Source organism: Prunus dulcis, chromosome 2 (assembly GCF_902201215.1).
Source record: "Prunus dulcis chromosome 2, ALMONDv2, whole genome shotgun sequence".
NCBI classification, from domain to species: Eukaryota; Viridiplantae; Streptophyta; class Magnoliopsida; order Rosales; family Rosaceae; genus Prunus; species Prunus dulcis.
In genome coordinates this window covers 3,468,282-3,495,355 of record NC_047651.1, presented here as the reverse complement: position 1 = coordinate 3,495,355, position 27,074 = coordinate 3,468,282, and the positions used below count along the sequence as shown (strand labels likewise).

The 27,074-nt window shown below is 37.5% G+C and overlaps 5 protein-coding genes across 8 annotated transcripts; 3 read left to right on the top strand and 2 right to left on the bottom strand.

The window, feature by feature from the left end:
• Positions 1–220: 220 nt before the first annotated feature.
• On the bottom strand, positions 221–2,992 carry LOC117619769 (protein LATERAL ROOT PRIMORDIUM 1-like). Of its 4 annotated transcripts, none has more exons than XM_034349796.1 (4): positions 2,197–2,992; positions 1,931–1,993; positions 1,270–1,575; positions 221–461 (listed from the first exon to the last, which is right to left on the bottom strand). In XM_034349796.1, exons 1-3 carry the CDS (start codon positions 2,756–2,758, stop codon positions 1,283–1,285), a joined length of 918 nt encoding a protein of 305 aa, XP_034205687.1. In that variant the 5' UTR covers positions 2,759–2,992; the 3' UTR covers positions 221–461; positions 1,270–1,282. The 4 variants fall into 4 exon arrangements, with proteins under 4 accessions (XP_034205687.1, XP_034205688.1, XP_034205689.1 ...); XM_034349797.1 differs by having other exon boundaries at positions 2,209–2,992; XM_034349798.1 differs by lacking the exon at positions 1,931–1,993.
• A 7,468-nt stretch (positions 2,993–10,460) lies between these two features.
• Positions 10,461–14,951, bottom strand: LOC117618777. The gene is made up of 8 exons (XM_034348504.1): positions 14,551–14,951; positions 13,748–14,032; positions 13,366–13,425; positions 13,053–13,262; positions 12,291–12,409; positions 12,062–12,159; positions 10,983–11,107; positions 10,461–10,904 (listed from the first exon to the last, which is right to left on the bottom strand). The coding sequence occupies exons 1-8, from the start codon at positions 14,767–14,769 to the stop codon at positions 10,743–10,745; spliced, it is 1,278 nt and encodes a 425-aa protein (XP_034204395.1). The 5' UTR covers positions 14,770–14,951; the 3' UTR covers positions 10,461–10,742.
• A 3,714-nt stretch (positions 14,952–18,665) lies between these two features.
• On the top strand, positions 18,666–19,866 carry LOC117617470. The gene is made up of 5 exons (XM_034346848.1): positions 18,666–18,851; positions 18,927–19,076; positions 19,164–19,352; positions 19,470–19,796; positions 19,855–19,866. Exons 1-5 carry the CDS (start codon positions 18,666–18,668, stop codon positions 19,864–19,866), a joined length of 864 nt encoding a protein of 287 aa, XP_034202739.1.
• A 136-nt stretch (positions 19,867–20,002) lies between these two features.
• On the top strand, positions 20,003–20,956 carry LOC117619996. The gene is made up of 3 exons (XM_034350079.1): positions 20,003–20,527; positions 20,691–20,776; positions 20,885–20,956. The coding sequence occupies exons 1-2, from the start codon at positions 20,013–20,015 to the stop codon at positions 20,752–20,754; spliced, it is 579 nt and encodes a 192-aa protein (XP_034205970.1). The 5' UTR covers positions 20,003–20,012; the 3' UTR covers positions 20,755–20,776; positions 20,885–20,956.
• A 1,833-nt stretch (positions 20,957–22,789) lies between these two features.
• Positions 22,790–24,392, top strand: LOC117617469 (T-complex protein 1 subunit gamma-like). Its single transcript, XM_034346847.1, has 4 exons — positions 22,790–23,047; positions 23,137–23,262; positions 23,485–23,589; positions 24,156–24,392. Exons 1-4 carry the CDS (start codon positions 22,790–22,792, stop codon positions 24,390–24,392), a joined length of 726 nt encoding a protein of 241 aa, XP_034202738.1.
• The last annotated feature ends 2,682 nt before the right edge of the window (positions 24,393–27,074 follow it).

Here is a 27,074-nt window from a genome sequence, read left to right as displayed (position 1 = left end):
GACCCATCTCAATGTGGGGACAGATGCAAGGGTTGGATTTCTACTTACCATTAATTTACATGCCTACAAAAGGGGGCATATTGAAAGTGCCACAAAAAGATCCATATATTGATTGCTGCATAATGCAACATTCTAACATGGTAACACCTATCCTGTTCCAACACTTACATTAGCAAGTTTGATAGCCAAATCAAAATGGTGGGCGATTTACATTAAAAATACATTAGCAAGTTTGATAGCCAAATCAAAATGGTGGGCGATTTACATTAAAAACTACTTTCTTTTTAGGTAATTACATAAAAGCTATCAACACTATCAAAGTTCTAACAGCCAAGAAATGGACTGCCGGGTGTTTGAGCAAATCTGAACCATATGTGCCTTCTATATTTATACTAAATCGTAGCAGAACGAAGGATGTAGCTGGTGGTGCTTCAAGCATCAAAGAGTAGCACAAATGGTTTCTGCAATGTTTGTAAAACCAATTATCCAAACAAAATAATGCCAACAAATAAGCAAGAAAGGTGCATAAGTTTATCGAGCAGAGGCAGTGCCATATATATGTTAACAAGAAACCACCCACATCATAATTTTACCTGAGTGATCATATTTAGGATATATTCACATGCTTAATTCATAGATGATATTTGTGTTCATTAGGAAAACCTTGTGGAGAATTATATGAAAAATGCACAAAAGGAAAAATTGTACATTTGATTTAACAATATTAAAGTTGAAAACAGAAATGCAAATTCCATGCCTTTTCTTTTCTTATTAATAAACAGTCTAATACTTTGTTTGATTTCAGAGTAGTTCTAGAAGATTATGAATTTTCTTCCCTGCTTCAATTTCTTGATCAGACACAACCGTAAATTTTATATTCACTTACGGCACTTGATGGACTAAAGAATGAGTGATGATACTTTACTAACTAATGCAGTTGCAGACCCGCTAGACATAGTCCACAAGTTTTCAGGAAGAAAGATAACACTTCCATTTTGCAACACGCAACAGGGTGTAAACCTGCTAATGGGCTGGGGTTGCACAACAATGTGGAATTTCATCATCAAAGAGAAGACATTTCCAAATCTTTTTCTCTCAGTTCTAATGGGTTTGACATTGATGATATACGCAACAATCTGTTATATCGAGGGAATGTTAATCAGTGTGTCCACTCTACTACTCTTAAAGAAGTTGATAAATATATACAGAGTATCAGTTATCCACAAACTCAGAAAGAAAATTTAATCCTCTGGGAGACATTGGCTATACCTGTCAGCAATCCTCAGCTGGTGGAAGTCAGACAGGCAGTTGCTGGAGGAAGAGGTGGAGTAGAAGCAGAGTCTCCATTCCTTTGGTTTGTATCAGTTTCCAAGTGTGATGGTGAAATACATGGGAATGCATTGTTCTTATCAACCCCATGATCATAAAGCAGCCCCTGGAATACATGCCCGCTAATTTTCACTGTCGCTTGATAGGCTAACTCAGCTGCACCATTACTGATGGCAGTGACTCTGTGGCACCTGAAAACTGCTGGTGCACGAACTTTATCTGGTAACGACTGTTTGATATTAGCATCTGTGAATTTAAAATAAACCAAGTTAACTAGGTCTGTCAATTACACATAGCAACCGTTTCGAAAAAAAAAAATTACTCAAGTAAGAATACCACTCAAGAAACCTAACTCATTCTCATCAAAGATTATAATTCTTACAAGTTTGAAACACAAAAATTTGAAGCTTTGACAACAATGAAAGATCAATCATTCTCTGGTTACATGATATAAAAGATCATTCTTGCATTAAACATGATTAAAACCTATATTACTTTGCTGAGTGACTCCAACTATACTGTAACGGCAAAACCAAAACCAATTCTAACATAGAATTAAGAAAAATAAAAAAGAGGGCAGCTTGGTGACTAGAGGCTGTACTTGCATTCTGTGATGGCACCACAACTCTTGGTCTTTTGGCAACAGAAGAAGACCCAGAAGAACCTGCAGTCAAGGATATTGATGACTTTTGCATACGTTCTGAAATTGTCCCTCTAATCAAACTTTCCTTCCTAATATAAAAAAAATAAATAAACTAATTTCATAAATTAAAAGAAGATTTATTGTATTATCTTCCTAAAACACTGCACAGGAAGTGTAGATATGAATCCATGAAGAAATTCATGATAAAAAAGTTATTTCAAAACCTTCACCACCACCACCACCACCACCAACACCAGGAACAGCAACCGTCACCCCCATCTGCCGCTCTCGCCGCCTCGCCGCGGGGACCCAGGTGCTCTTCACGTGAGTAGAGCAGTCATAGCCGCGTCCTCTGCAACAAGTCCTGCACCTCCCGTACTCACAACCCTTCTTTGCCTTGTTTCCACAGTCCTTGCAAGCCTTCATCTTAGACCTCTCACCACCACCACCACCACCTTCATTTTCATTATTATTATTATGACCTTCACATTCCACAACCTGTTCATTTTGAGCACCATGGTTGCCAAAATTCAGCATGTCTTGCTTAGAAAGGTTCAATTCTTGGCATCTCCTGAGGCCCCAAAAATGTGAATTGTCAGAATTAACCTCAGCCGTTGTAGGTGCATGTGGAGCACATGGGGTGGCAGTGAGAAGAGGGAAAATGCCAAGGCCAACACCAAGGGTGGTGGATGAAGGCAGGGGAAGGTCAGAGGAAATGGGTTGGTTCTGTTGGTGCATGGAAGAAGGAGTTGGAGCAATGAGGAGGATATCTCTGAGACCCAACATGGTTTCATAGGGTTTGATTGACTAGCTTGAAATATGTTGTTGTTTTGGGCCAATTATTGCTCTGCTTGTTCTTTGTGTATTCTGAGTTTTGTGGAGAGAGAGAGAGAGAGAGAGAGAGAGAGAGAGAAGGTGTCTTGTCATATGTACCGAGTGAATTTTGAAGATTTCTGCTTCTGCAAACAGGCTATGAACTCCCACTTAAAAAGTTCTTGAAAAAAAAAAAACAGAGGAAATTTTTGGTAAACAAAACAAAGCCAGTTTTAACCCGGAATCAATTATATGCTATTTTCCTAGAACTAGAGGGGGAAATGAAAAAGGCACTACAACAGTAAGCTTTATTCTTACCTCCCTCACTTCTTTTTTGTTGTTGTTTTTAGTGATTTAGTGTTATGACATGTTTACTTATTAAAATCGGGTATTTGAAGGATTATAATTCCTTATTTTCGTTTGTGCTTACTAATACATGGGTATTTTAGATTTTAGTTTCCGACCTTCTCTTATGATCCAAACTCATTTGTTTTCCTTAATTCCCAACTTCGTCAATTCATGATTTCCTCATTCCATCATAAGTATAAGTTATAACAAATTGTATTGTTGATTGCCACAAAATATGACTTTCTCCAAATCTATATATATATATATATATAAGAATTGAAATTATTAATTAAATGAGGATAATATAGTAAATTCATACTTTTTTATATTAAATAAATTAAAATTAAAAAAAAATCAGATAATATAGTTTATTTTATGAAACACAACTACTCATTCTCTTTTTTAATTATAAAATAAATTTAAATTTTTTTAAAAAAAGCTTCTTATAAGTACAGAAGCGCGTACGAAATTGATAGTAATCAAATGATTTAGTATGGTTAGTTATCCCATTGATCTTATCAGACCCCTTAATAATGACAGTCTGAACTTGGATCTTTAAAAAAATAAAAAAAATAAAAAACTTCTCAAAATTTTCAGAAAAATAATAAATAAAAAGTAGTTCTTCTCTGGTGCTACAGTAGGAAGGTACTAGAAGTCTAACTAATGACTTTCCAATCCATTTTTCTGCAAATGCTCTGTTTAGCTTTTAAGATGGCCACAGCGCATTTTGGTGGGGGCTGCCTGCGTCTGATATAGTGCGCATTATGCGCAGCCTCGCTATTTAATTATTATTTTTGATAGCAGAGAAGGCCTGAGTGTGTTAGGTAGAGTCTAGGCCTATAGGGGTGTGGACCAACCTAGTCTATTAATAGGTCAAGTGTAGAGCCTTAAAGTCTACAGGATGCTTTGCTTTGTGAAGGGCTATAGGGTTGTAGGTACAGCCTAAAGCCTAGGGCCTAGGCAGATATGTGATTGCCTTCCTTGACCCTTGGCTAGCTTGATAATGTTTTTTTTTTTTTTTTTTTTACTTTTTTTAAAATTAAAATAATTCTTTTTTAGTGGCTTGGTGCATTATGAGAGTGATTGTTTGTTTTAATATTTAGTAAAATATGGTAATTATTGCGCAATGAATTTGTTTTGTTGTGTGCTTCTTCTTATCTACCCAGTGACTATCTTCAATTATGAAGTTTTATTTGTTTAGTGAAAAGAAAAGTAAAAGAGGAAAAAATTTCAGATTTTGAATTTTGTTTTGTCCAAATTTAGATTTCGAAAAATCACTTGAATCGCGTATTCAACATTTTCTTAATAAATATGTTCAAAATTTGAGAAATATGTAGGTTGGGTTCTTACATTTTGGTTCCAACCAAATCAGAGTTCATGAATCCCAATTTCACCTAAAATTCTAGGGGTGGACATTTGAACGGCGAAATTAGTGAGCCAAAACAAAACAAGCTGAAAAATACTGTATTGACCAAAAAAGTCAATCTGGATTCAAAACCAAAGCGGGCCGGTTTGGTCCGACTCTGATTCTGTTTATGTCACGAAAAACCGATTAAAACCGAACCATATTAGATAGGTATATACATTTTTTTTTTTTTTCCCAATTAGCCAATCCTTAAGGCCCAACTCTCCTTCCAACTATTTGGGTAGCCCAACTCCAAACCCCAATAATTTTCCTAAACTCCCCAGACAGAAGCCCAATTCCCCAAACTTCCTAACTCCCAAACAGCAGCCCAGTCGAGGCAGTCATCTGTTAGAGATCAGGATGATGAACAAAGAAAGAGAAAGAGAGCTAAGTTATAGCTAATATGCAGTGTTCAAAGCAGAAAAATATCCTACATCGAAATCTTAACGCAGCAACCAATCACCGATTCACTTTTCAACTGCTGTGATTGTAGAGAAAGATATCTGCACCCACTTGAAGATGGCAATGGTATTGAAAGAAGATGAAAAACCAAACCACCCATGTTCTAAGTTCTAACCACAGAAGTATGAGAAAAAAAAATACATCATCCAGGAGTTACAGCTTCCATGAAAGGAGAATCATACTCCTGCCGGACAGGCAGAGCTCCCTCCAAGGACTTCTAAGCTAACATTATTGCTCCATGCATCAATGTAAGCAGAGGCGGTCCTACGTTTTGGAGGCTCTAGATGAACATCCTAAATGGGGCCTTCTACTCTATATGTATATTTATGTGATTTTTTTTTTTTCTTCAGTAAGTTAAAAAATATATTATATGAACTAAAATTCACAATTGTAACGTAAAAGAAACAATCAATATATAATTTACATAACAAATTTAAGAACACATCAAATCATCACTCGTCTTGCATTTTCAAATCAAAAGTATCAATTAACTTTAAATAATCAAATATCCTAATTAATTTAACTAGGTTAATTGATTTAAGCTGTAAGTTTAAAAAACAATGGGGTCTTTATTGAGTTTCCTCTTTTAATTTTGAATTGAGTTATTGGGCAAGTATTTTGTTTCTACAATGAGTAAGCCTTTATTGAGTTTCCTCTTTTTAATTTTGAATTGATTGACTAGGTAAGTTTTTATATATTATATATTTATAATAATTGGTTTGGACCTAACCTAATATTCATATATTATAATTTTTAAAAATAATATAGATATGTATATATAGATTATTATATAAATTGGGGATCCTCTCAATTTAAGAACCTTAGGCGGTCGTCTTGTCTGTTTGTGCCCAAGACCTCACCTGAATGTAAACTAACAAATAAGTTATTATAGTTGAATTACATGGTCAAAAAATGACTAATTATGTAAATACAATATAGAACCATGTAGGTACGTATGACAAATTTTACAAAAGCCTCGCTAATTAGAATCGAATTAAACTCCGAAACTTGGAGCAAAATTTAGCAGGCTTATCCTCTTTAGGTTATAGTTTAGGCAAGATTAAATCTTGGCTAGGGTATGAAACAGGGAATCCAGAAACCTTGGGCCAACCCTCTTCTTGTCATCTAGCACCAAATTTGTTGCCTCTGCAACAATTTAATTATATTTTATGCTAATATTGGTTTACAGCCACCATCCAAAATGCTAATAAACTAGGATCGTAATTCCAGGGTCCTTTAGGATCGTAAGCTGCAACAAAGCTTACCCTTCACGCGTAATCTTCCACTTCTATTCCACATCAAACTATGAAAAGCCCATTTCTTCTCATATCTATTTACTAGTAATGTCATCTCAAGTGCTTTCCTTTGTCATATCGCATCTCACAAAATACTCCCAAGTCCTAATTAAATGAAAAAATTAAGACGAAATTAGAATTGATTGATGGATTGATCTTTATAAAACAAAAAACAAAAAAAAAACAAAAACAAAAAGGTAAATGATCTTATTAAGTTCAATCAAACCTAAATGGTTGTAGCTTCGTAAAATTAATTTCAACAAACTACTCATAGATTGTACAAAATAAGGAGAAGAACAATTGAAGGCGAAAAAGGGACCTAATTTATATGCCAAAAACATAAAAAGGATGAAGTGAAGGGGATGGAGAGAGAGAGAGGCGGAGATAGTGGCGGCGTTGCAAATCTGGAGGTACCTTGGAGGCAGTGTCTGAGATTGCAAATCCAATGCTACATTTTTAATCTCATAATTAATATTTCGCCAAGCCCAATTTCAAAACATCTCTCTTTTCTAGGCCAAATATCTCTCTTTTGCATGAAATTGGATCATTTGTAAATTTTCAAGCCCAAAAAATTAAATTTTAGTTGTAATTTGTATAAAAATAATAATAATCCAGTCCAAAACCGAAAAAATCAGAAACCAAAACGGAATTGGTTCAAACTGAACTAGCTGGTTTCATAATTTTTTTTTTGCTAAAACTAGACCGAACTAAACCGGTTAAATAATCCCAATTTCAATTTTGATTTGAGGTGGAAATCGAATCGGACCGTGCCCACCCCTAGTGTCATGCCCATGAAAATGATGTTCTTATCAGGTGCAATTGTTAGACTGAATTAGAAAAATTAGTTATGTGAATCATGTCCAAATACACAGTTCTAAATTAAACTTAAAAGTGTCAAACAGACTCTGTTGAGCTGACCCAACCCATCTAGAGTCGGCCCACTTAATAAACGAGTTAGGTCGAACTTGTCTATGTATGAAAATCATTAAGTCCAACTTGAGCATGAAAGTTTCTTCAAGGAACAAATAGTAGGGGTCACCCCTTCGTGCAAAACCTCACAACTGGACATGAAAGTTTCTTCATGGAACGAAGGTGATTATGCAAGTTTCCTCTCAACTTTGAACACTTTCTTAAAATCAACTTCTCAAGACGAGCAAAGTCTAGACTGTTACCTCCACCTGGACTTGGTAGCCATTCCTCCCACTCTAGCATCTCATCAAACTTAAGCTTCTTCAATGATTGAAATGGTCGAAATACAGAAGATCCATTGCAACTGTTGATGCGAAAAAGTGGTTCGGCACGTGTTTCGTCCAACTTAGTGGTAAGTACCTGCAAGAAGGACACGTTCGGTAAGACCTTGGGGTACCGGTGTGGTACCGGCCGAAGGCTCTTCGATGCTTTAGTAAGTACGGTTTTAGTAATATTAGATGACAGATTCAAGCGGTAGCGTACCGTTGGTTTTTTTCTTTTGAGGATATGGGTCTTCTTATATAGGCCTTAGGAGGCGTGCACTATGCTCATATTTCCGATGTGGGACTGTAGAGGCGGATTGTGGGCATGACACGTGTCCGGTAGTAAAAGGGCCAAAATGGACGGCTTCGGTAGGCAACATGCCGAAGGGTTTCTGTGATAAATATCGATCCTGTCCACGTGTTCGGTGGTCATAGGCCGTTTATTTCCTGTATAAACAGCAACTATAGAACTCAACACCAACAGTCGTGACAGATTTCATACTTTTTATAGTTAGCTCTTGCAGAACGGGCAGTTGTCCAAGTGGTGGCAAGGACGAAGGATAACTACAACCACTGAGACATATAAACTGTATGTTAGAGAAGGCAAGGCAGAGTCTCCAAACCATTTTGGGAAGGTGATTCCACCATAGAATTTCAAGGTCAGTTTCTCCAAGTTTATGGAGGTTGTAGCATGTCAAGTACATCTCTCTCTTTTGTGGAATCATGGGCATCCTTATCACCCCATTCCAACTCTAACTCCTTAAGATCTTTCCTTTCTTTCAAGTTGGCCCGAAAGGCAACCATTGCATCGAATACATTTTGCAGATTCAAAATACAAAGTTTTCCTTGAAGATTTGTCAACTCCGTCAATTCTCTGATGCTTGACCCAGTAGATTTGCCCACAACAAAAGTAGTCAATGTTCTCAACCTTTTTAGTCTACCAATTTTCACAGGCATGTCTTTTAAGTTAGTTCCACTAATATCAAGATGGCGCAAATTAATCAGTTTTCTTATTTGTAGATTGTAGAGAGTCCACACGGAAGAATACTTTTATCATGCACTAACTCCCAAAGATTGCTATTCAAGATGCCACTCCATTCCTTATAATCTAGGTTGCAACTCAAAAGAGACCCCCAAGTGGTTTTGCAGCTAAAGGCAAACCGTTGCACTTTTGTGAAATTTTCTTACCAATTTCTTCCAAGTCTAGATGTGCATTGGGGTTTTCATTTCTAAATGCATGTCTTTCAAGTAATAACCGGCAATCTTCATCCGACAAATGTTCTAAGTAGTGAATAGGAACAGTGTGCATGATAGATGCAACACTTGTGTTCCTTGTTGTCGCAATTACCTTACTTCCCCTTTCTCCATAAGTGAAAGGAGCCCGTAGAAGATCCCAATCATCATAGTTGTCATTCCAGAGATCATCCAACACGAATAAAAATTTCTTTCCCCGCACTTGTTACCTGAGCTCAACTTGAAGCAAGTTCATATCTGAAATACCACAAGATTTTGAAGTGACTGACTCAAGAAGGGTTTTGATTACCCTAATAGCATCAAAATCTTCAGAAACACAAGCCCAAGCTTCAATATCAAAATACTCTTTCACTTCGTCATCATCGTAAAGGAGTTGAGCAAGCGTTGTCTTACCAACCAGCCCATCCCAACTATGGTGATTAGTTACAGATATATTGTTGCTCCTAATTAGATCATCAGATAACAAAGAGTGTTTCTAACTTTTCTTTATCTCCAACCCTACCATAAGTACAACATTCGTGCTTAACGCAGGGTGTTGTGAGAGTTCTGTGTGAAACATTGCAAACCCAACACCTTCTCTAAGGCCAAGGATATCCTTCTATTTTGCAAGGTGTTCTAGTCTTTTGAGTAACTCTTCGATCCTACCATTCATGTTCATGCCTTGATACAAAGGATTGACAGAAGTAGAAATGAATTTCCACACCTAGGTTTTCTTGGTTTGATGTTGCAGAGCTCTAGTATCTATCTCGTCCAGTAGGTCATCTGCATCGAAGATTGCATGTTTGAGCTCGTCAAGCCACATTCCAACTGCAGGGTTCACAATCTGCTGCTCCGCATCGTCGAGCAGAGCATGAAGGGTCAGCAACTCATCTTCAGCTTCTCCATGAGTGAATTATCAAGTTTTCTTCCTCGGGACAAGTCCATCAACTCACCAGAAGCAAGCTTGTCGCACAGAGCCTCAATTAAAGCGGACAGATCCAACCATTTTTCTGTTCTCTTTTTTTATTTTTCTGGTGGGGGAAGTATTAATTTCGAAGAAGTTGGAAACTAAAACTGTTAAAGATTCAGATCAAGAACTCCCAAAGCCTGTGAAGGTTATATAAGCTCAATTTCATTCAGTGAGGGATAGGATTACATCATGTTTTGGTCAATATGCAGTTGAGGATAGGTCTGTTTTGCTTGCTTTGTTTGAGAGTAGAAATTTCAAAAAGTAATGAAGGTTTTTCTCTTTTTTATTTCTCATTTCCAAACTGTTGACAGTTGTCCTGCAATTGTAATCACATAATATGCAGGACATTGCAGAACCTACGTTTTTTCATTTTAGGAAGTCACTTGAAATCTCAAACCCACGATTGAATAAATGTTCAAGTTCCATCGAGTGTCTGAAATTCTAAGAATACAATTTTGTTTAATCTTACACATTCATTGTACTTCAATTTAAAAAATTTGGTGCCATGGATCCCCCGTGGAAATCATGTTACCATCACTAATTTCGTTTCGTGCCAACCCAGAGTCATACATGCTCAAAGAAAAACTCAGCTATCACGGGTTCATGCACCCACGCTATCTCTATAGCTATGTTTTTCTCCTTGTTGAAAATATAACAGTAGGTGATATTGCTAGACTGAATCAGAACCATTAGTTATGTGAACAGGATTATGTCTAAATGGACAGTCCTCTGTAAACAAAGATCTCACAAGTTCACAACATATTTGACAAGAGATCAGTCTTCTGTTTTTAAGATTCCACATAATCTACTATTACTCATCACAACTAAAGTAACATTTTGTTACTGAGAATAAAAATAACATGTTATATACATCAATTTACACAAGATAAGACATGTCACCTGACAAAACTTTTCTGGGATGAAGTTCAATTAAGTGCCTCTATTCCCACTTTACATGAACCTCCTCCTGATTGGGATTTGTGCTGCTATCGGCAATAATGTACATGAAGCACTACCATGGTTCAGAGTTATTACCAAGAAAATTTCTAACATATGACGGCCTGCTCCAACCATCCTCCATCAAAATTAGGTTAAGGCGTATCATCAATTTCTCCACAGCATCATCCTCAAGAATGGCTAATGAATCGGATGGTTGCCTCCGTAGTGGGCGACTCTGCCATATCCAAAAAAAGATATTTTATTAATTTGCTTATCGAAGTCGCATGTTATCACACATACATAGGAAACTTACCTTTGTGTCCTGATACAGCTTTAAATATTCAAGTGATTGTTCATAAAATCCACAATGGTACAGAAGAATGCTGTAGTCTCTTAATTCCTTTGGATCAGCTTCCAGGAGAATAAGACGTTCACATGCTGTAACAATAGGAACAATGTTCAGTTAATATGGGGGCATTCCAATGTAAATTTCAGTTTTGATTGAATGAAGGAGAAAGTACAAGGATTTCGTTTCTGTTAGGGCTCAGATCTTGAGGCACGAGGTCATATTTAGGCACAAAAAAAGAAGTGAGATAATTCTATTTTGGCCTGGTGTTTGCATGGGATAACATTTGCCAGAAAGTATCCCCATCAAGCGGGTACTCAACTTATGGAATCAAAGAGGGGTGAAGGGCCAGCACTTGGGAATACATTTTTTGAACAAACAGATGAAATTTTATTTCATAAGAATAACTGTACGGTAAAGTGGACAAGTAATCCACCAGAAGTACAAGAGAAAAAACATTAATTCAAAAAACTATATCTAGCTTAAGAAACCAAAATTAATCATGACACTTGGGAATACTCAGGGTTTAGGGTTTAATATTTGCCAAAATACTTACTAAATTTTTGCTTTTATCTCTGTTTTGAATAACTACGCTTCATTTACACATACGACAAAATCTCAAAAGAAACTAGAGACCTCTTTCTTGTTACTATGTAAATTTATTCCAAACGATTTTCTCTCCATTCTGTAAATTTGGACTCAAGGTTCTCTCAAAATCCTAAATACAGTACTACCGGTGAAGCTCAAATTGCATATTGTCTCTGGGGCATAGATGTGGACTGGGCGTACTGTTATCAAGTGTCTATCATCTTATGAGAATATTGTTAGGGTTTTTGGCCAGATACTAAGGATAATAGTTAAAATGCTAGATTGGAACAGACCCTGAACTTATTGAAGCACAGTTTAGATAGTGCAAACCCTAAGATATTCCTGTTGCAATCTCAACTTATGCTACCACCAGTTCAACAGCATCAAGAAAAGTAATCTATTCAATATGACATTGCCTTCTTGACACTGGGATTAAATGAGCTGCAATGAATACGTACCAGATAAGGCACGCCTCATATCCCCAAAATGTACACTAGTCCAAACACCACGATCTAGTCTATGTTGAGCAGCCTTAGCAGATGCCAGCTGAAAACCACTAGAAAAGACAAAGTATCTCATGTATATGGACTTATATAATACGTACAAGGAAATGCTCTATGGAAGTCAACTATTTTAACATCTTAGATTAGTTTAAGTGGATATTACATTCATTTCAGACTGAAATACCTGTCTTCATTAATGTTTGATCTATCAATGAAGTTAGCAGCACGTGCTGCCCTCAAGAATAAATTCCCTGGTTGATCATGCTGAAATGGCCAGAATGCATCCTTCAAATTTCTTAAAATCTGCACATACAGTAAACTATGAGACCACATTAAGCTAGGATTAAAGGCTCAGTCATACACAGAAGCATATATATAAATTTATCTCCTACTTTTTGTGAAAACAAAACCCATACTTACAACTGTTCAGTTGAAATATAACGGTTGATATCTAAATCCTAACAGAGACTTTTCAACAATTTTCAGCAGCTGGATCAAGGTTGGTGAGCACAATTTTTGTACTTCTTGTTGAATTGTATATCATGATGAGAAAGAGGGGTGCTTTTCATATGGCACCAACTTATAGGCAGGCTCATTACACTCTAAGTAAATATATGTGTTACAGTCAAAGTAGCACGACCTGTAAATATTCTAAAGCACATGGAAACAATTTGATCTTGAATGTACCATAGAATACATTTCCATGACCACAGATACACTAGGAGGAAGCCTCAAGGGAAAAGTTGCTCACTCTAGAAATAAGAAGCAAATAAATACCTAAATTACAAGATTATTCAATTAACAACAGGCAATACCACATCCAATATGACACTCTTTAGAGAACAGGAGTTTGAGCATGCCCAACACAGTGACATACAATAATACAAATTAAGAAAAGGAAAAAAAAAAAAAAAAAAAAAAGATGTTGGCATGATAAGATAAGTACCTCCACCAAAAGGCCTTGTGATGTCAATATGTGTGCATTATCAGATTCCTTGCTTTTCTGTTTATGATAACCTCTGGGAAGACTATGACGATCGTGAGGAAAGAATATCTCCACATCAAAATCCAAAAATCCCCATAGGCGAAGCATTTTCAAAATTTCTGAGTATATTAGTGAAAGCATTGCTGGTGATCCTGAACGATGTGTCAAAACCTGTTTGCAATTTCAACATCAAACTCCTAAAACAATGCTGATATTGTAGTGTTTTCTCAGAAACAAGCTTGAAATAACAAAGATGTAAGGCAGACTTCCACACCGAGTGGAGATAAAGAGCTCGTGGTTCGGAGTGATGCCTTGCATTGGTTCTTCGGAAAGCCTGAAAGAAAAGAAAAAAGGTCACCAAAACCAAAGAATTTTGCAAAAGCAAGGGGAAATGCCAATGAGGTACATAGGTTCTGATTTAAATTTTTTTTAAATGCCGCGTCGAACTTTTCTGTGACAAAACAATTGTTCCCAAAGTGAACTTTATCTTAGTTTCTCCATGCCAAATTACTTCAACACTAAAGTTTGGCAGTTTTGCAACACCAAGGCTCCCTAAAAGCTTAAATTTAGTTGAAAGTAAAATGACTTGGTAGCTTTTTGGTTCAGCTTTGAATCAACTCAAAAAGAACTCTAATCCAACTTTCAGCAAAACATACCTTGTTTACGTACAAATAATTTTCCAAACTCTCCAACAATCTCTCAGGAGAGGATCTGAATGAAGAGTTGTAGTGAGAACAATAGTCCATGGAAAGATCACCAAATCTACTGATAAAAGCATCCACTGGAAGCGGAACTGACGAATGTGACACAAGGGAGTCATCCTCTGCTGCAATGTAAAGAGCTGTTTTCCCCAGATCAACACATCTATTGATGCTAATGCTGGTTTGCCTCTCTATACCAGATAGATGGCGAATTTGTGAGCAGAACCCCTCCCTAGCCTCCTGGTTGTTTATCAATTACATGTTAATCCAAATCCAAAATAAGTCAACCCGATTGCATAATCAAGACATTGTATTGTAACAAAGTCCAAAATTTCTCCCCCCAAAAAAAAAAAAAAATCAGCATCATGTAATTGATAAGAGCTAAACCAGTTAATGAACAACATTATAAAATTAACAGTTGTCATTATAAAATGTTTAAATAAATGTAATTTATAAGGAAAAACTATAAAAGAAGTAGGCTTCTCACATCAGCAACAACATATTATTTTTACATGGCTTCATTATTTTCCTTCATTTTCATCTACAGAAAAAACCTAAAGCAACTTTTGGAGTATGTGAAATTCCTCTCTTTAGGAATAAAGTAAGAATGATAAAAGGGACTGCATCAAGCTGATCCAAATGGCCAATGCATTCATTTCATCCCTAAAAATAAATAAATAAATAAATACATACCCAATTTATATTTATAAGGAAAATTAAGTGTATTCTATTTTCAATTAAAAAAACAGAAGAATTACCCTGGCGAGGGAGGTGGGGGTTCCAGAGGAATCGAGAGCATCGTGAAGAACGAATTTGAAGTCACTGCCTACGTTGGCTTGGGCGCGGCATAAAAGGCGAGGAGAAGGGCATGATTGGTATTTTGAGAATTTTGAAGAAGAAGATGAAGAAGAAGAGGGTGTTGTGAGAAGAGAGGTCCTTAGAACCCATGGAGGAGAAGAAGCACCGAACAAACTCATGGTTTTACCGTCGTTTCAAAACGAACAGAGCGAATAAGTTGGTTTCTTATCAGTTTTATTTGTCTTCTGGAAATATCTGTCTAAGTTTGGACATTTGTGCTTGCTGAGTTCTCTTTTTCCTTCAAAGATAAAAACAAATTAACAAATTATTTTAAAAAAAACATATGAAAACACACATGGCTTTATAAGTGAACTTGTTCATGCTCTTGCATAGACTCATCACACTCATCACTCATCTCTCTCCCTCCAAAAATCCTACATATAACTTGCAATAATCTCAGAGTTTTGGATTGGTGGTTAGCAGTGGAGGGTACTTGAATTTGGTGGACAAGAAGTCTCAGTTGTAGGGCTCAGTGCAGAAGCGGATTTATTAAGTTTACAATGTAAATAAGGAAGTACTTCCCATTTAGATTCAAATAAAAAAACTAAAAAAATTAAATTCCCACCAAATTAAAATATAAAAAATCGATTTTAGTGTAAAATACGATTTAGGCTAAAAATGATGGTTCATCAAGTCAATATATACTTTATAATAAAATCCCATAAAATCAAGTTTTTTTATTTGATGTGTAAGGAATAAAAGCTGCCAAAATTTTGAGAAAATGATTATTTCGAAAAACTATTTTTCATACTTAGTCAATATTTTTACATAAAATAATTTTTCATGTATGATATGAATAAATGAAGTGAACTAAAGTCAATATAGGTAAAAAGCCTTAGATGTTCAATCCACAAAGAGTTTTTAGCCTTTTAAAATTGCATCTTCACTAAAAAAATTTCGGATCCGTCAGTGGCTCAGTGTGGGCATGGGTGAGTTGGGTTCACTTACAAAATTTTCTAACTTAATTAGATTTATTTCTAGTAAGGATAGTTTTGAAATTTTATTGGGTGCGCACTTACAATACATTTTTAGAATGGGTTAACTTATAAAAAAAGAAGAAGTAAAGTTTAGAGATTACCCAAAACAAAAACGTGTTTTAGTATTTGTTGATGTGTGATCCCTTGAGAGCGTTTTTGAGCTTACTTGGGTGTTTGAAAGTGTGTGTTTGATCTTACTTGGAGTGGCCAAGTAAGGGTAGGATTCCAGCCACCAATTCCTACAAGAAAAGAAGGAATGGTCACTCAAAAGTGGTAGTGGAAGAGTCATCAACAACTTTTGATGCCTAAGTCTGCGTTTCCCTCAAGGGAGGTAAGAAAAGTATTGTACTTAGAATGGAGAAAATTTAGATTACCTTTTTAGATGGAAAAGTATGTCTCTTTTATACTTGAGAAGAGGGCTTCTCTTCTTGTGTTATTTCAATGTTGGATGGAAGGTTCGTTAGTGACGTGGCACCTTTTGGGTGGTTGTTCACTTGCGAATTGACATGTGTCTCTCTTTTTGTGGGAATAAAGCGACAGTGGAGTATTCAGAGACTGATTGGTCCTTTTAGGCGAGCAGCGCTTGGGCTTCTTGGCAAAAAGTGCACTGGGCGCTGGAGGCGATGTGATCCACACTTTGTCCCTTCAAGTATGATCGCATAAGTAAAATGGGCATGGTCGACCTTTTCATCCTGAGAGTCTCTTTAGGCGCGAACAAAAGGCTTTTTTGGCCTTGTTCTGGCCTTTTGGACCTAGTCACTTCCTTCATTGGGGTTAATTTTTAGGGAAATAAGCTGAGATAATCACTTTTCACAAGTGGTATTCTGAAATAATCAGCTTACAAATTGTGTTCTCAAATAATCACTTGTGAACGTGAAATGACCAAACTGCCCTCCATATAAAAGCACATGTATCAACCCGTTATTGGCCTTTGATTGGCGACCTAACGCAGGCTTGTCTCCCTTTCTCAGCTTTCAGTCACGGTTCTCTTCCTCTCTCGGCGGTTTCTGTGTCCATCGACCACCACCACTCTATTTCTCCCTCTGTCACGAAAACCTAAGCAGCACTCTGTCGTTCTCTCTTTGCAGTGAATTTTAGGGTTTGGTGAGGGGGCTCTTGACGGTGAAAGAGAGGGTTTAATCGTGAAATGATGTCTCCCTTAAACGATGTCTGAGTTCCCTCTAAGTTCGAGTCTTGAATCGACGTCGTTCTCTTCTTCTCTGCTCCTTGAGGGCCTAAAAAAACCCTAAATTTTGGTTTCGGTTAGGACTTTGTTCACGAACGTCCTCCTCCTTCTCAATCCGAGACTCGGTTAGGACAAAAGTCGCGATTTGCTGTAGGTGTGGCTGGGATTTCGAATTCGGTTCTGTGCAGAGAAGGAGTTATTCTAAGGTGGGTTTTGTATTTGTTATTGACTAGTTTGTGTTTTTGTATGGTTATCATTTGAGAAGGATAATTTCACTAACCTGTGACTGAATTTGTGAAGTTTAGTAATTAGAGATATTGCAATAATAATGTAATTTAACTGTGAAGTAGATCATGCTGGGATGAAACTTGTATTGGTGTATTGATTTTGCTCTATGGACGATGCAGTGCCTCAAATTGCTATTTGTCATATAGGATTGGTTCTATGGCAATGCTTGTTTTCACTTCCATTTTATGAGTCATATTTAGTGTGGGAAATTATTCTGGTGCCAAGGGCTATTCCATTATAACACACCATTACCTCAGTAGGCCCTGAATTAGGTGTTGAGTAATAATGCACAAGTAAATTTGTTGGTATCATTGGTGTTTCAGCACGTAGTAGCATATTTTGCACCCTTCCAGTGTTAATGTTTAATTATGTGATTTTGAAATACTAAAGTTAGTTGCCGTGGAAATTTTCTGTTCCCTGTGGTATAAAACGTGCTAAATTGTGTTGTTATTCCTTGCTTGCAGCTTGTGATATATGTCTAAAAATGGTATTTTATGGGGCTTCAGTATCTGTTTAGAAATTGCATGTTCATCCATCTAGGTTTAGCAGTTGCAGTTGCAGTAACATTTTGACGTGTCTAGTTTGCACACAGAGTCCATAACTGTGAATACTGATGTTCCATGTGTGGTACTGTATTGCATATGAGTAGATTTTAGTAGGCATTGATGCATTTGGAGTAATTCTTGTAGCCATTTCGCCCAAACCCTGTATGAAGTGGATCCGTGGTTGATGAAATTGTTTTCAGACTTGGGTGGTATTTGGTTTTTTGATGGAATGGGATGTACATTTGGCAGAAGGGAATGTAGATAAGAGGAGAGTGTGGAGAGAGTTGGAGAGTAGAAAAGAGGCTTAAAAACATTTATGGTTTTATCAAATGTATATACATATATCAAAATGGGTTGAAAGTATTAGTTTGAGTAATGTACGTATGAAATATGGGTAACCAATGATCCATATGTATGATGTTGTTGTGCAGGGAACTTGTGAATGGCTTGTAAAGCAAAGCTTATGATTCCTGAGGATGAGAAGTACGAAGGAAAGCCATATGCCCTTTCACACACAAGGACCGCCATTACAACAATAAAGGCGAAGTTCAATACGCAGCAGTTACAGAGGTTCGAGGGAAGTTGTTTTGGTCATCTATTACTGATAGAGGACCTGAAGTGGAATTCACAAATTGTCCACGGCCTGTTGATGAGGAAGGCTGATCCTAAGACAGTTACACAGGTGAACGGGATAAAATTCATTGTGGGTAACAAGTTGATACAATTCACAGCCCAACAATTTTGCCTCATCACGGGGCTAAGGTTCGGAAAGCTCCCTTTCATTCCGAAGGCGACAAATGAAAATTGCTCGTTGAAGCGAAAATACTTCAGCACCAATAAACCTGCCACCCTTTTGGACCTACACACGCCTTCATCGAGTGCACAGATGATGAGGATGCGTTAAAGCTTGGAATGGTCTATTTTGCCAATTTTGTTCTATTGGGTACTGAAAAGCATGTGCTTATTGACATGCGCTATTTGAAGTTGGCTGAAGACCTAGAGGAGTTTGACAAGTATCCATGGGGCGCAGTGTCATATGCAATGACAAATGCTTCACTGTTGAGGGCCGTTTTGCTGAATACCAACGAGTCAAAGTGCCCCAAAAAAGAAAAATGCCCAAACAACGTGGAAAGAGAACGCAGACAAGAATGCGAAGTGGTAGACCAAGAGAGTACATCATAAGGGGGTTTGGCTTCGCTCTTCAGGTGAACACATATCCAGCAATTAACTATTTGATGCAAATACATTTACATATATTGATGTTTCAATGTTGTGAACAGATTTGGGCCTTTGAAGTGTTCCCAGCTTTGGAAGCATTGCATTTCACGGTCCATGAAGACAATAGGCACATCCCTCGAATATTACATTGGAGGAGCAACACGGTGGCCCGTTTTCGGGAGGTTATGAGTCAGGTTTTTGAAAACTTTGAGGTTAGATCTGTTTGTATCAGTGATGTTATGATTAGGAAAAAGTACAAAGTTAACTGATTTTTTTTTTTTTTTGTGTTTCAATTGGAGGTTGATGTGCAACTTCTCCGGCCAACAGATATTGAGAAGCAACAACCTTACTGGAGTTGGGGTGATGATGACAACGAAGAACCAATGGTTGAATTATTTGGGGATGAGGCCGAAGAAAAAACCGGCACTTCTAGTGAAGAAAAAGACGCGGATGTTGAGGAAACAGCCACCCTTCCCTCCTCTTCTAAGGTGAGCATGATCTTTTTCCAATGTTGTGAAAATATAGCGAATACGATAGGAATGAAGTGGAAATAGTTTCGTGGTTTTTTGTAAGCTTTGTAACTGTTGCATTATAACTGTATGCAGGCCAAAAGGTCTGTTAATGACGTTCGCAGTTTGAAGCATCAATTACGCAGCACTAAGGATGAGTTGGCTAAGCTACGTAGTTCAAATCGGGGGCTTAGGAACAGAGTTCGTGACTTGGAAGCTATTGTACAGAAGAACTGTTTGAAGCATGAGAACGAGTGTGACAGAAATAAAAAGGCTATTCGGGATTTGACCCTAAAAATTGCTGAAGTCGAACATTATTTGAAGTTGGAGACGGAGGAGTTAAAAAAAAATTATGGTGGAGAAGCCCATGAGGAAGTCTGTACTGCCCAGATGAATGACGGAGGGCAGAATGATTTGTCACCCGTAAATGAACCTACTAGTCCGACTACAGCAGCACCTAAAATGGACACTCAAGTTCCAGCTGATGGAGTAGAACCCTTCCCAGGCATGCATACAGAACGGGGTGAAATGGAAGCACCAGTCTGTGGTGATGGAGTGGAACACTTTCCAGCCTCAGATCAACAAGGGGCTCCAAGGGAACCAGAAGTCCCTGTTGATAGAGTGGAACCCTTCCCAGCCATGGAAGTCATAGACACTGAAATTGAAACTTCAGTTCCTGAGAGGCAAGTGGACCAACAACCTCACAAGGTTCCTACCGCTGAAGATGTGAAGCTTCCTAGTGTTGAAGATGCCCTCCTTCCTACTCCGGAAGATGGGAATGGGTATAGAGTTATTTGTAAAACAATGTTACATTTGTTACAGGATTGGAAGAAGACAGAAATTGAGGGGGTGGGATGCAAGGTCAGGCCTCCCATGAAATGTAACATAACTGTGGTTGGTGATGAAGGGGATGAAGGGGACAACGAGGCTACTGCCACGGTTCGGAAACCAGATGGTGAAGGCAAAGGGTGCAGACTTAAGCGGGCTGCGACACCATTGTTGAGTCCATTCACCGATCCCTCCAGGAAAAAGAGGAAGGTTACTGATTTGCATGCACAGACACCTCAGCCCCGTTTTGATCCAACAAAACCCGTGGCCATGGACGATGTGAAGGCTATCATACAACTTTGCAGGGCTTGGAAAACTGACATCAGGTTAGGATTTGTATCTTGGCAAAACCATTTTACTTGTTTTTTGATGTATGCAAACAATTTATACACAGCTATACTATACATGTGTGTGTCATTGTCATATTATACAAGGTGTTCCACTTGTGTATTATATTTTAATTTACCTTTGCAAGTGTTGTTTTTGTAGTGCGGAGCTGGAGCTCGAACCATTTGAAGTTGGGGCAGATTTTTTTTTACAAACTGTTAGATGAAACTGCATGGATGAGCTCGAGGGTAACAATTTGAACCCGGCTTTATTTCGATCAATCTCTTATTTGATGACATTGACTATGTGTGTCAAATTTGTGATATTCACGCGGTTGTTGTGTTCTGAAATAGCAGCACCTTGACATGGCCATGTTTCTAATACGCAAAAGACAACTCTCTCATCCGCAACTATTTGGAAGGGAGTGGACAACCACCGAGTTTTGTCTGCAGGTAATTTTGTATCCATATTTTGTGTCACTGCAGTTCTTGCATTGGTAGGAGTCATGTTGGTCTCTCCTTTTGGTGCTTTGGTTTGGGTTTATGTAACGTGTATGTCACACTTGGTTGCAGCAATTTTTACAGCCGTTTGCAATGCCAAGTGGGAAACGAGTCACGAGGAAACAATCTGCTGCAAGCACCATTCACCCTCCCCCTAACTACCTCAAAAATGTACACCACTTTGTCAATGGGTCATGGCAACATGGGTATGCGCAAGCATGGACGAAAGTGCGCAAGGTCTATCTCCCGTATAATGTTCGACAATCCCATTGGGTGGCAGTAGAAGTCGACTTTGTGCGACATACTGTCACTGTCTATGACTCGTATTCTGATTTTACCTCCAACAGTATGCTTGTCCGATTCATGGAGCCTATTACCCATACGCTTGCAAAGGTGCTGCATGAAATGAGGTTTTATGAGAAATCGGAGGTTGAAGCGGTGAAGAGAAAGGGGACTGACATGTCAAACTTTAACCCATTCACAATTTGCAGAATTTCCGATGTTCCTCAACAAACTGATGGGTAAGCTGTGTTCTTTTAAATCACTATACTCGGATGTTATCAATAGGTGCACTTCTAACTTCTCCACTGCTCGGGTGGACAGTACTTCATGTGGCATTATGACAGTCAAATTTATTGAGTACCTTAGTGCCGGCATTCCTTTACATACCATTGACCCATCGAAGTTTGGCTACTACCGATTGAAGCTTGCAATCGAGGCTTTGAGGGGGGAGGCCTATGTATGAGGTAAAAGTCCTAATCTGACCTCATTGCTGCTTTATTGTTAACTACTGCCTTTGGAATTGCATTGTTATTTACTTCATTGTAGTTACGTCGTACGTATTCTCCTGTGATGTCAGTGTTCATTTAAGAGAACTTACATTATGTTGGGAACTTGTCCAACTGTGATTACTAAAAATTGCTACTTTTGTTCTTCAAAGTTTAGGGTATTGGGGATTTGAACACTATAGATGCTAATGTCAATGTTTTGCAACTGGCATCTGATTTACGTATGTCATATGTTCTAAACTCCGACTGTGTGTAATCCAAAACTTGTTTCATGTTCTTTATGAAAGGTTCAAACAATTACTTCTTCAAATTGAACATGTCTTATGACATCTCATTTTCCCTTTATATGAATGCTGAAGTGGCACATATGTCCTCCTTCTGCAGGTGGTCTTTCCAGCTTCATACCCATATTGACATCTCAGATTCTGTACATGGATGTGAAAGAAGTTGCAGGCTGTTTTGTCGTATTGTGAATCTTGAAACTGCCTAAGCAGTTTTTGCGTAACATGGCACAATTTTTGACATTTTGCTCACCACGCGATAAAGTGGGGTGCTTTTGTAGTAGGTTGCAGGGTGTTATTTATGTAACGGAATTCAACTGTACTTGTCTTCCATGGTAGAAGGGCTGTATTCACTTTCCTTTGTTAGAACTAATTGTTGACATTCTGTGGTTAAGAAATTCCTGTAAATCCATAATTTGGCACACGTTGCAGCGAAATGCAATTTTGTGGGGCCACCCACATTGTAGCTTTTCCCATTATTTTATTCCCACTATAGCGAAATATTCGACTCTCATTTGGCAATATATTAGGGTGTTCATTTTCGTGACAGTTGAACGTATATATTCGGTGGCTATGTCATGGACCTGTAAACATGAGACGACAGTGCATTGTCGACTGTGTAGTTTAGTTTAGTTTAGTTAGGTGTAAGTGTTGTTTTGTATTTGCATTTTTTAAATCCGATCCGGACGGACATGGCGGGGTTCGGAATGAGGAGGTGGCGGAAAACAGATAATAACCGAATTGCCAAGGCTTGTGGGGCTGTAATTGTTAACAGACCAGATCAATTGCAACAGTTTGATGTTGGTACAGGCGCTGGGATATTTGAGGTTAAGACAATTGGTGATGAGTTTTTTGCATTCATTGTTGATTGCAAAGAGCCTAAAGCATGTACTGTACTCTTGAGAGGTCCTAGTAAGGATCAGTTCAATGAAGTGGAAAGGAATTTGCAGGTATAATGGTTTTACTTCTTTGTCCCCATTACGTATAATAAATATATTATGCTGAAATGTCTTCTTTACTCCCTTATATCTGGTCATAGGATGCCATGTCTGTAGCAAGAAACATCCTCAAGAATCCGAACCTTGGTCCTGGTGGTGGTGCTACACAGTTAACTGTATCTGCTACATTGAAGCAAAAGAGTTCATCTGTGGAAGGTATAGAAAAGGTTAAAGCTCCTTTCCTCATCCAAAAGTTTGGTCTTTCTTGTGTAAAACTCGTCCAAGAATAAGTCCTTGTGGAAGTACAAATCTAAATTATGTGAATAAACTGGCTGTCACTTCAATTCACATGCTCCTTGACATACTTTAGCTTAAGAATTAGTTGTGGTTTCACTTTACATGCATTTTTTTGGAGTTTTATGGCTACACCTGTTTTTATGGTAAAACAGTGGCCGTATGAAGCTGCTGCTATAGCTTTTGAGCGTATACCACGTACTTTGGCTCCGAATTGCGGGGTGAATGTGATTAGAACAATGACGGCGCTGCAGGGAAAGGTTTGAATCTGTTTTGTATGGCTTTGTTCAGTTTTGTTATGATTTGTCATTTCTATATACGTTCTGCTGCATCATTATTATTTTGGTCAGAATATGATGCATCATTTAGATCCTAACCACAATTTTTTTTCCATAGCATGCAAATGGTGAAAAATCATGGCTTGGCATTGATGGTAGCACTGGTGTGATAACTGGTGTGAAAGAGAAAAAGATAGGTGGATATCTTTTTGGCTTACTATTGTTGCTCTCTTTTATTTCCTTCGCTATCTCAATATTCAAATTTGTTGGGTGATTTATATTTGCTGAAAGCTCTGAAATAAGACTTTTAATGTAGTATTGTTCTCAAATGTATCCATTATATGTCCCTTTATTGATATGGCATAAGTGTCAATCTTCTGGTTTCTATTGTCGATTTGCTTCAGTAGTAGTTCTAGTTTAGAGCTTCTCCCAATATATTTCGACAGCACTCATGTGAGGGGAAGTGCTGTTGTCGTGGTTAGTACTAAATTTCCCAATAATTTTAGTTTGTTGGTAAGGCTGTTCATTTTTAGGAATTATGATGTCAGATATGGGATGCCTGCAACGTGAAGGCCCAGAGCTTTAAAACGGCCATAGAAGCTGCTTGCCTACTTCTCAGAATCGATGACATTGTGAGTGGGATGAAGAAGAAGCAGCCTCCTGGTGCCAAAGCTCCTTCCAAGCCTCAAGTTGAGACAGAAGGCGATGCAGATAATGAGCAAATAATTCCGGAGTGCTTATCGAGAGCACGTGGTTATCTCAGTTTGAATGAAGTTTTGCTTTAAAGAATAAAAAAAGGAGCATTATAAGTTTGATGAGGATATTTTTTAGGTTTGTAATGTCACCTTAACTTGGTAGTGTGTTTTTTGTCCCTCTTCTTTCTTTCTCAATCGACGAGGGGTGGGAAAGAAGAGAAGTCTTCTTATTGGAGAATGCTAATGTTAGTTTCCCATGTCATCTGTGTATCGAACACAATTTCTTTGTTCAACTTCGCGGATTGGCACAGTGGAGCTTATTTCTACCATTCTTCTGAATGATTGTTAACAGTCCGAACTTAGTTATTGACACAAATATGTACTTTTGTACAAGTAAGCAAACAAAATGTTTGTCATGGCCAATCATCAATTTTAATAAGCCAGTGGGGCACCTACAACACAGAACGTACGGCACTGTACACAAACTTGTGGAGGAAAGGATTCATATTGAGCATCTATTTTATCCACTTAGGGAGAGTCAGAATTGATCTTCTCTCTCCCATATTCAGCCAATATGCCACGTATTGATTCAAAGCAGAGCTTAAAAATGAAACGAAGGCAATAGTAGGGCAATATGGCCACAATAAATATACAATACGAATCAATTGTAGACAATACAAGTGCAATATAAAGGCAATATTTGGCAATATACATACAATACATACACATTACAGCATTCAGGGAATACAAACACAATACAAATCAATATTAAGTCAATGTACATACAATGCATACACATTACAGACAACATTTCACACATGCGAAAGAAATCGCCTCCCAAACTGAACAATACTATCTATCACGCGAAGGGAAAATGAAGGCAACAAAAGATCCATGTACTCGGGTGAGATGAACTGAAGCAGCATTCACCGTGACTACAGGTCCATCAAAAGATCCATGTCTTTGTCCTTTCTTCTCGCTGCATGCACGAACTTATATGAGGTCAATTGGGTTTTCTGTTGTTGCATTAAATTGATGGGATTCAAAACTACACCATTAACGCCTTGCCTGTAAGTTACAGCAGTACAACATGACATTAAGAACAATAAAATTGGCTTCCAAACGACAACAAACGAAACCTTAATGGGAAATAGGAATTTGTGGATTGGAACCCCAAATAGGACTATGTAAGTAAGCATTTACTGCGAATTTCAGAACACAACCCCAGAAAATAGGAAAATAGCACAACACGGAAATTGGAAATTTGGAAAAGTGACAACTTAAAACTTGGATATGGGAAATAAGGAAACTTGGAAAATTGGAAATTGAAGACAAGAAAAATTGGAACAACGGAAATACGAAAAAATGGAAAGTTGGAAAGTTGTAAAATTCGAACATTGGAAAATTGGAAAAAGGAAATAAGGAAAAATTTGAAACAGGAAAGTAGGCAATAGGATCAAATGATAGTTGGAAAATTGGAAAATTGGAAAAAGGAAAAAAGGACACTTGGAAAATAGGAAATTTGGGAATTGTAAATTGGAAAAGAAAGCAACTTGGAAATTTGGAAATGTCGAAATTGGCCAAAAGGAAACTTGGAAAATAGGAAAATAGGAAAATAGGAAATAGGAAATAGGAAATAAAGGAAACTCTGAAAACATGACAATTTGAAAATTCGAAAATTCGAAAAATCAGAAAAAAGGACACTTGGAAAGTAGGCAAATAAGCAAATTGGGAAATTCAAAATTGAAAATTGGAAAATTTGAAAATTGGAAAATTGGAAATTTGGAATATTGGAATATTGGAGAACTGGATAAATGAACTCGAATAGGAAATAAGGCAACTTGGAAAATAGCAAAAGTGGAAATTGAACAAAAGGACAGTTACGAAAATGAAAAATTTGAAATAGGAAAAAAAAGGAAACTTAGAAAATAGTCGAATTGGAAATAAAAACATTGGATAATTGGACAAAAACTTAAATTTTGAAAATTGGAAATAGGAAACAGGGACACATGGAAAATCAGAAAAATGTAAACAAATTGAAATTGTGGAAATGGGAAATAAGACAATTACCATATTGGACAATTTTAATTACTGGCTGAATTAGGCAAAGTAGGCAACTTTTTATAAGTACATAATGGGGGGAAAATGGGAACATTGAAAAATTGGAAAACTGGAAATAGAACAAAAGGAAACTTGGGAAATTGCACAATACGAAAATAGGGAATAGGAAAAAATAATGAAACATTGAAAAATTGAAAAATAGGAAACTTGGATGACACATGGAAAATAGGAAAATATGAAAAATGGCAAAATGGAAACGAATTGAGATTGGTGAAATGAGAAATAAGACAATAACCATTATTGGTCAATTTGAATGAGTTGGTGAATTTGGCAAATAGGCAACTCCCTTATTTCAATGACATAATGGGAAAATGACCAAGTTGGGAACGTCCAACTTTTCCATATATTACAAAAAGGCATAAAGTCAACCTGGGTAATAACTCCCGCCCATACTATCCCGCCCAATACTATCCCGCCTAACCCTCCCGCCAATTACTCCCCCTGATCCCTCCCGCCAATAACTCTCTCACTTACTGGTTTGGTCATTAAAATTTGCAGGTATATTAATCAACCCCCCTGTTTGAAATGAAAACTTCCATCACATTAACTGCTGCTTACAGCCACTACCTTCCCCACATATTTAACTCACATCGCATTTAGTCCCCTGTTCTTCCAATTAAGTTGTACACGAGCCAACAATAAAAATCAAAG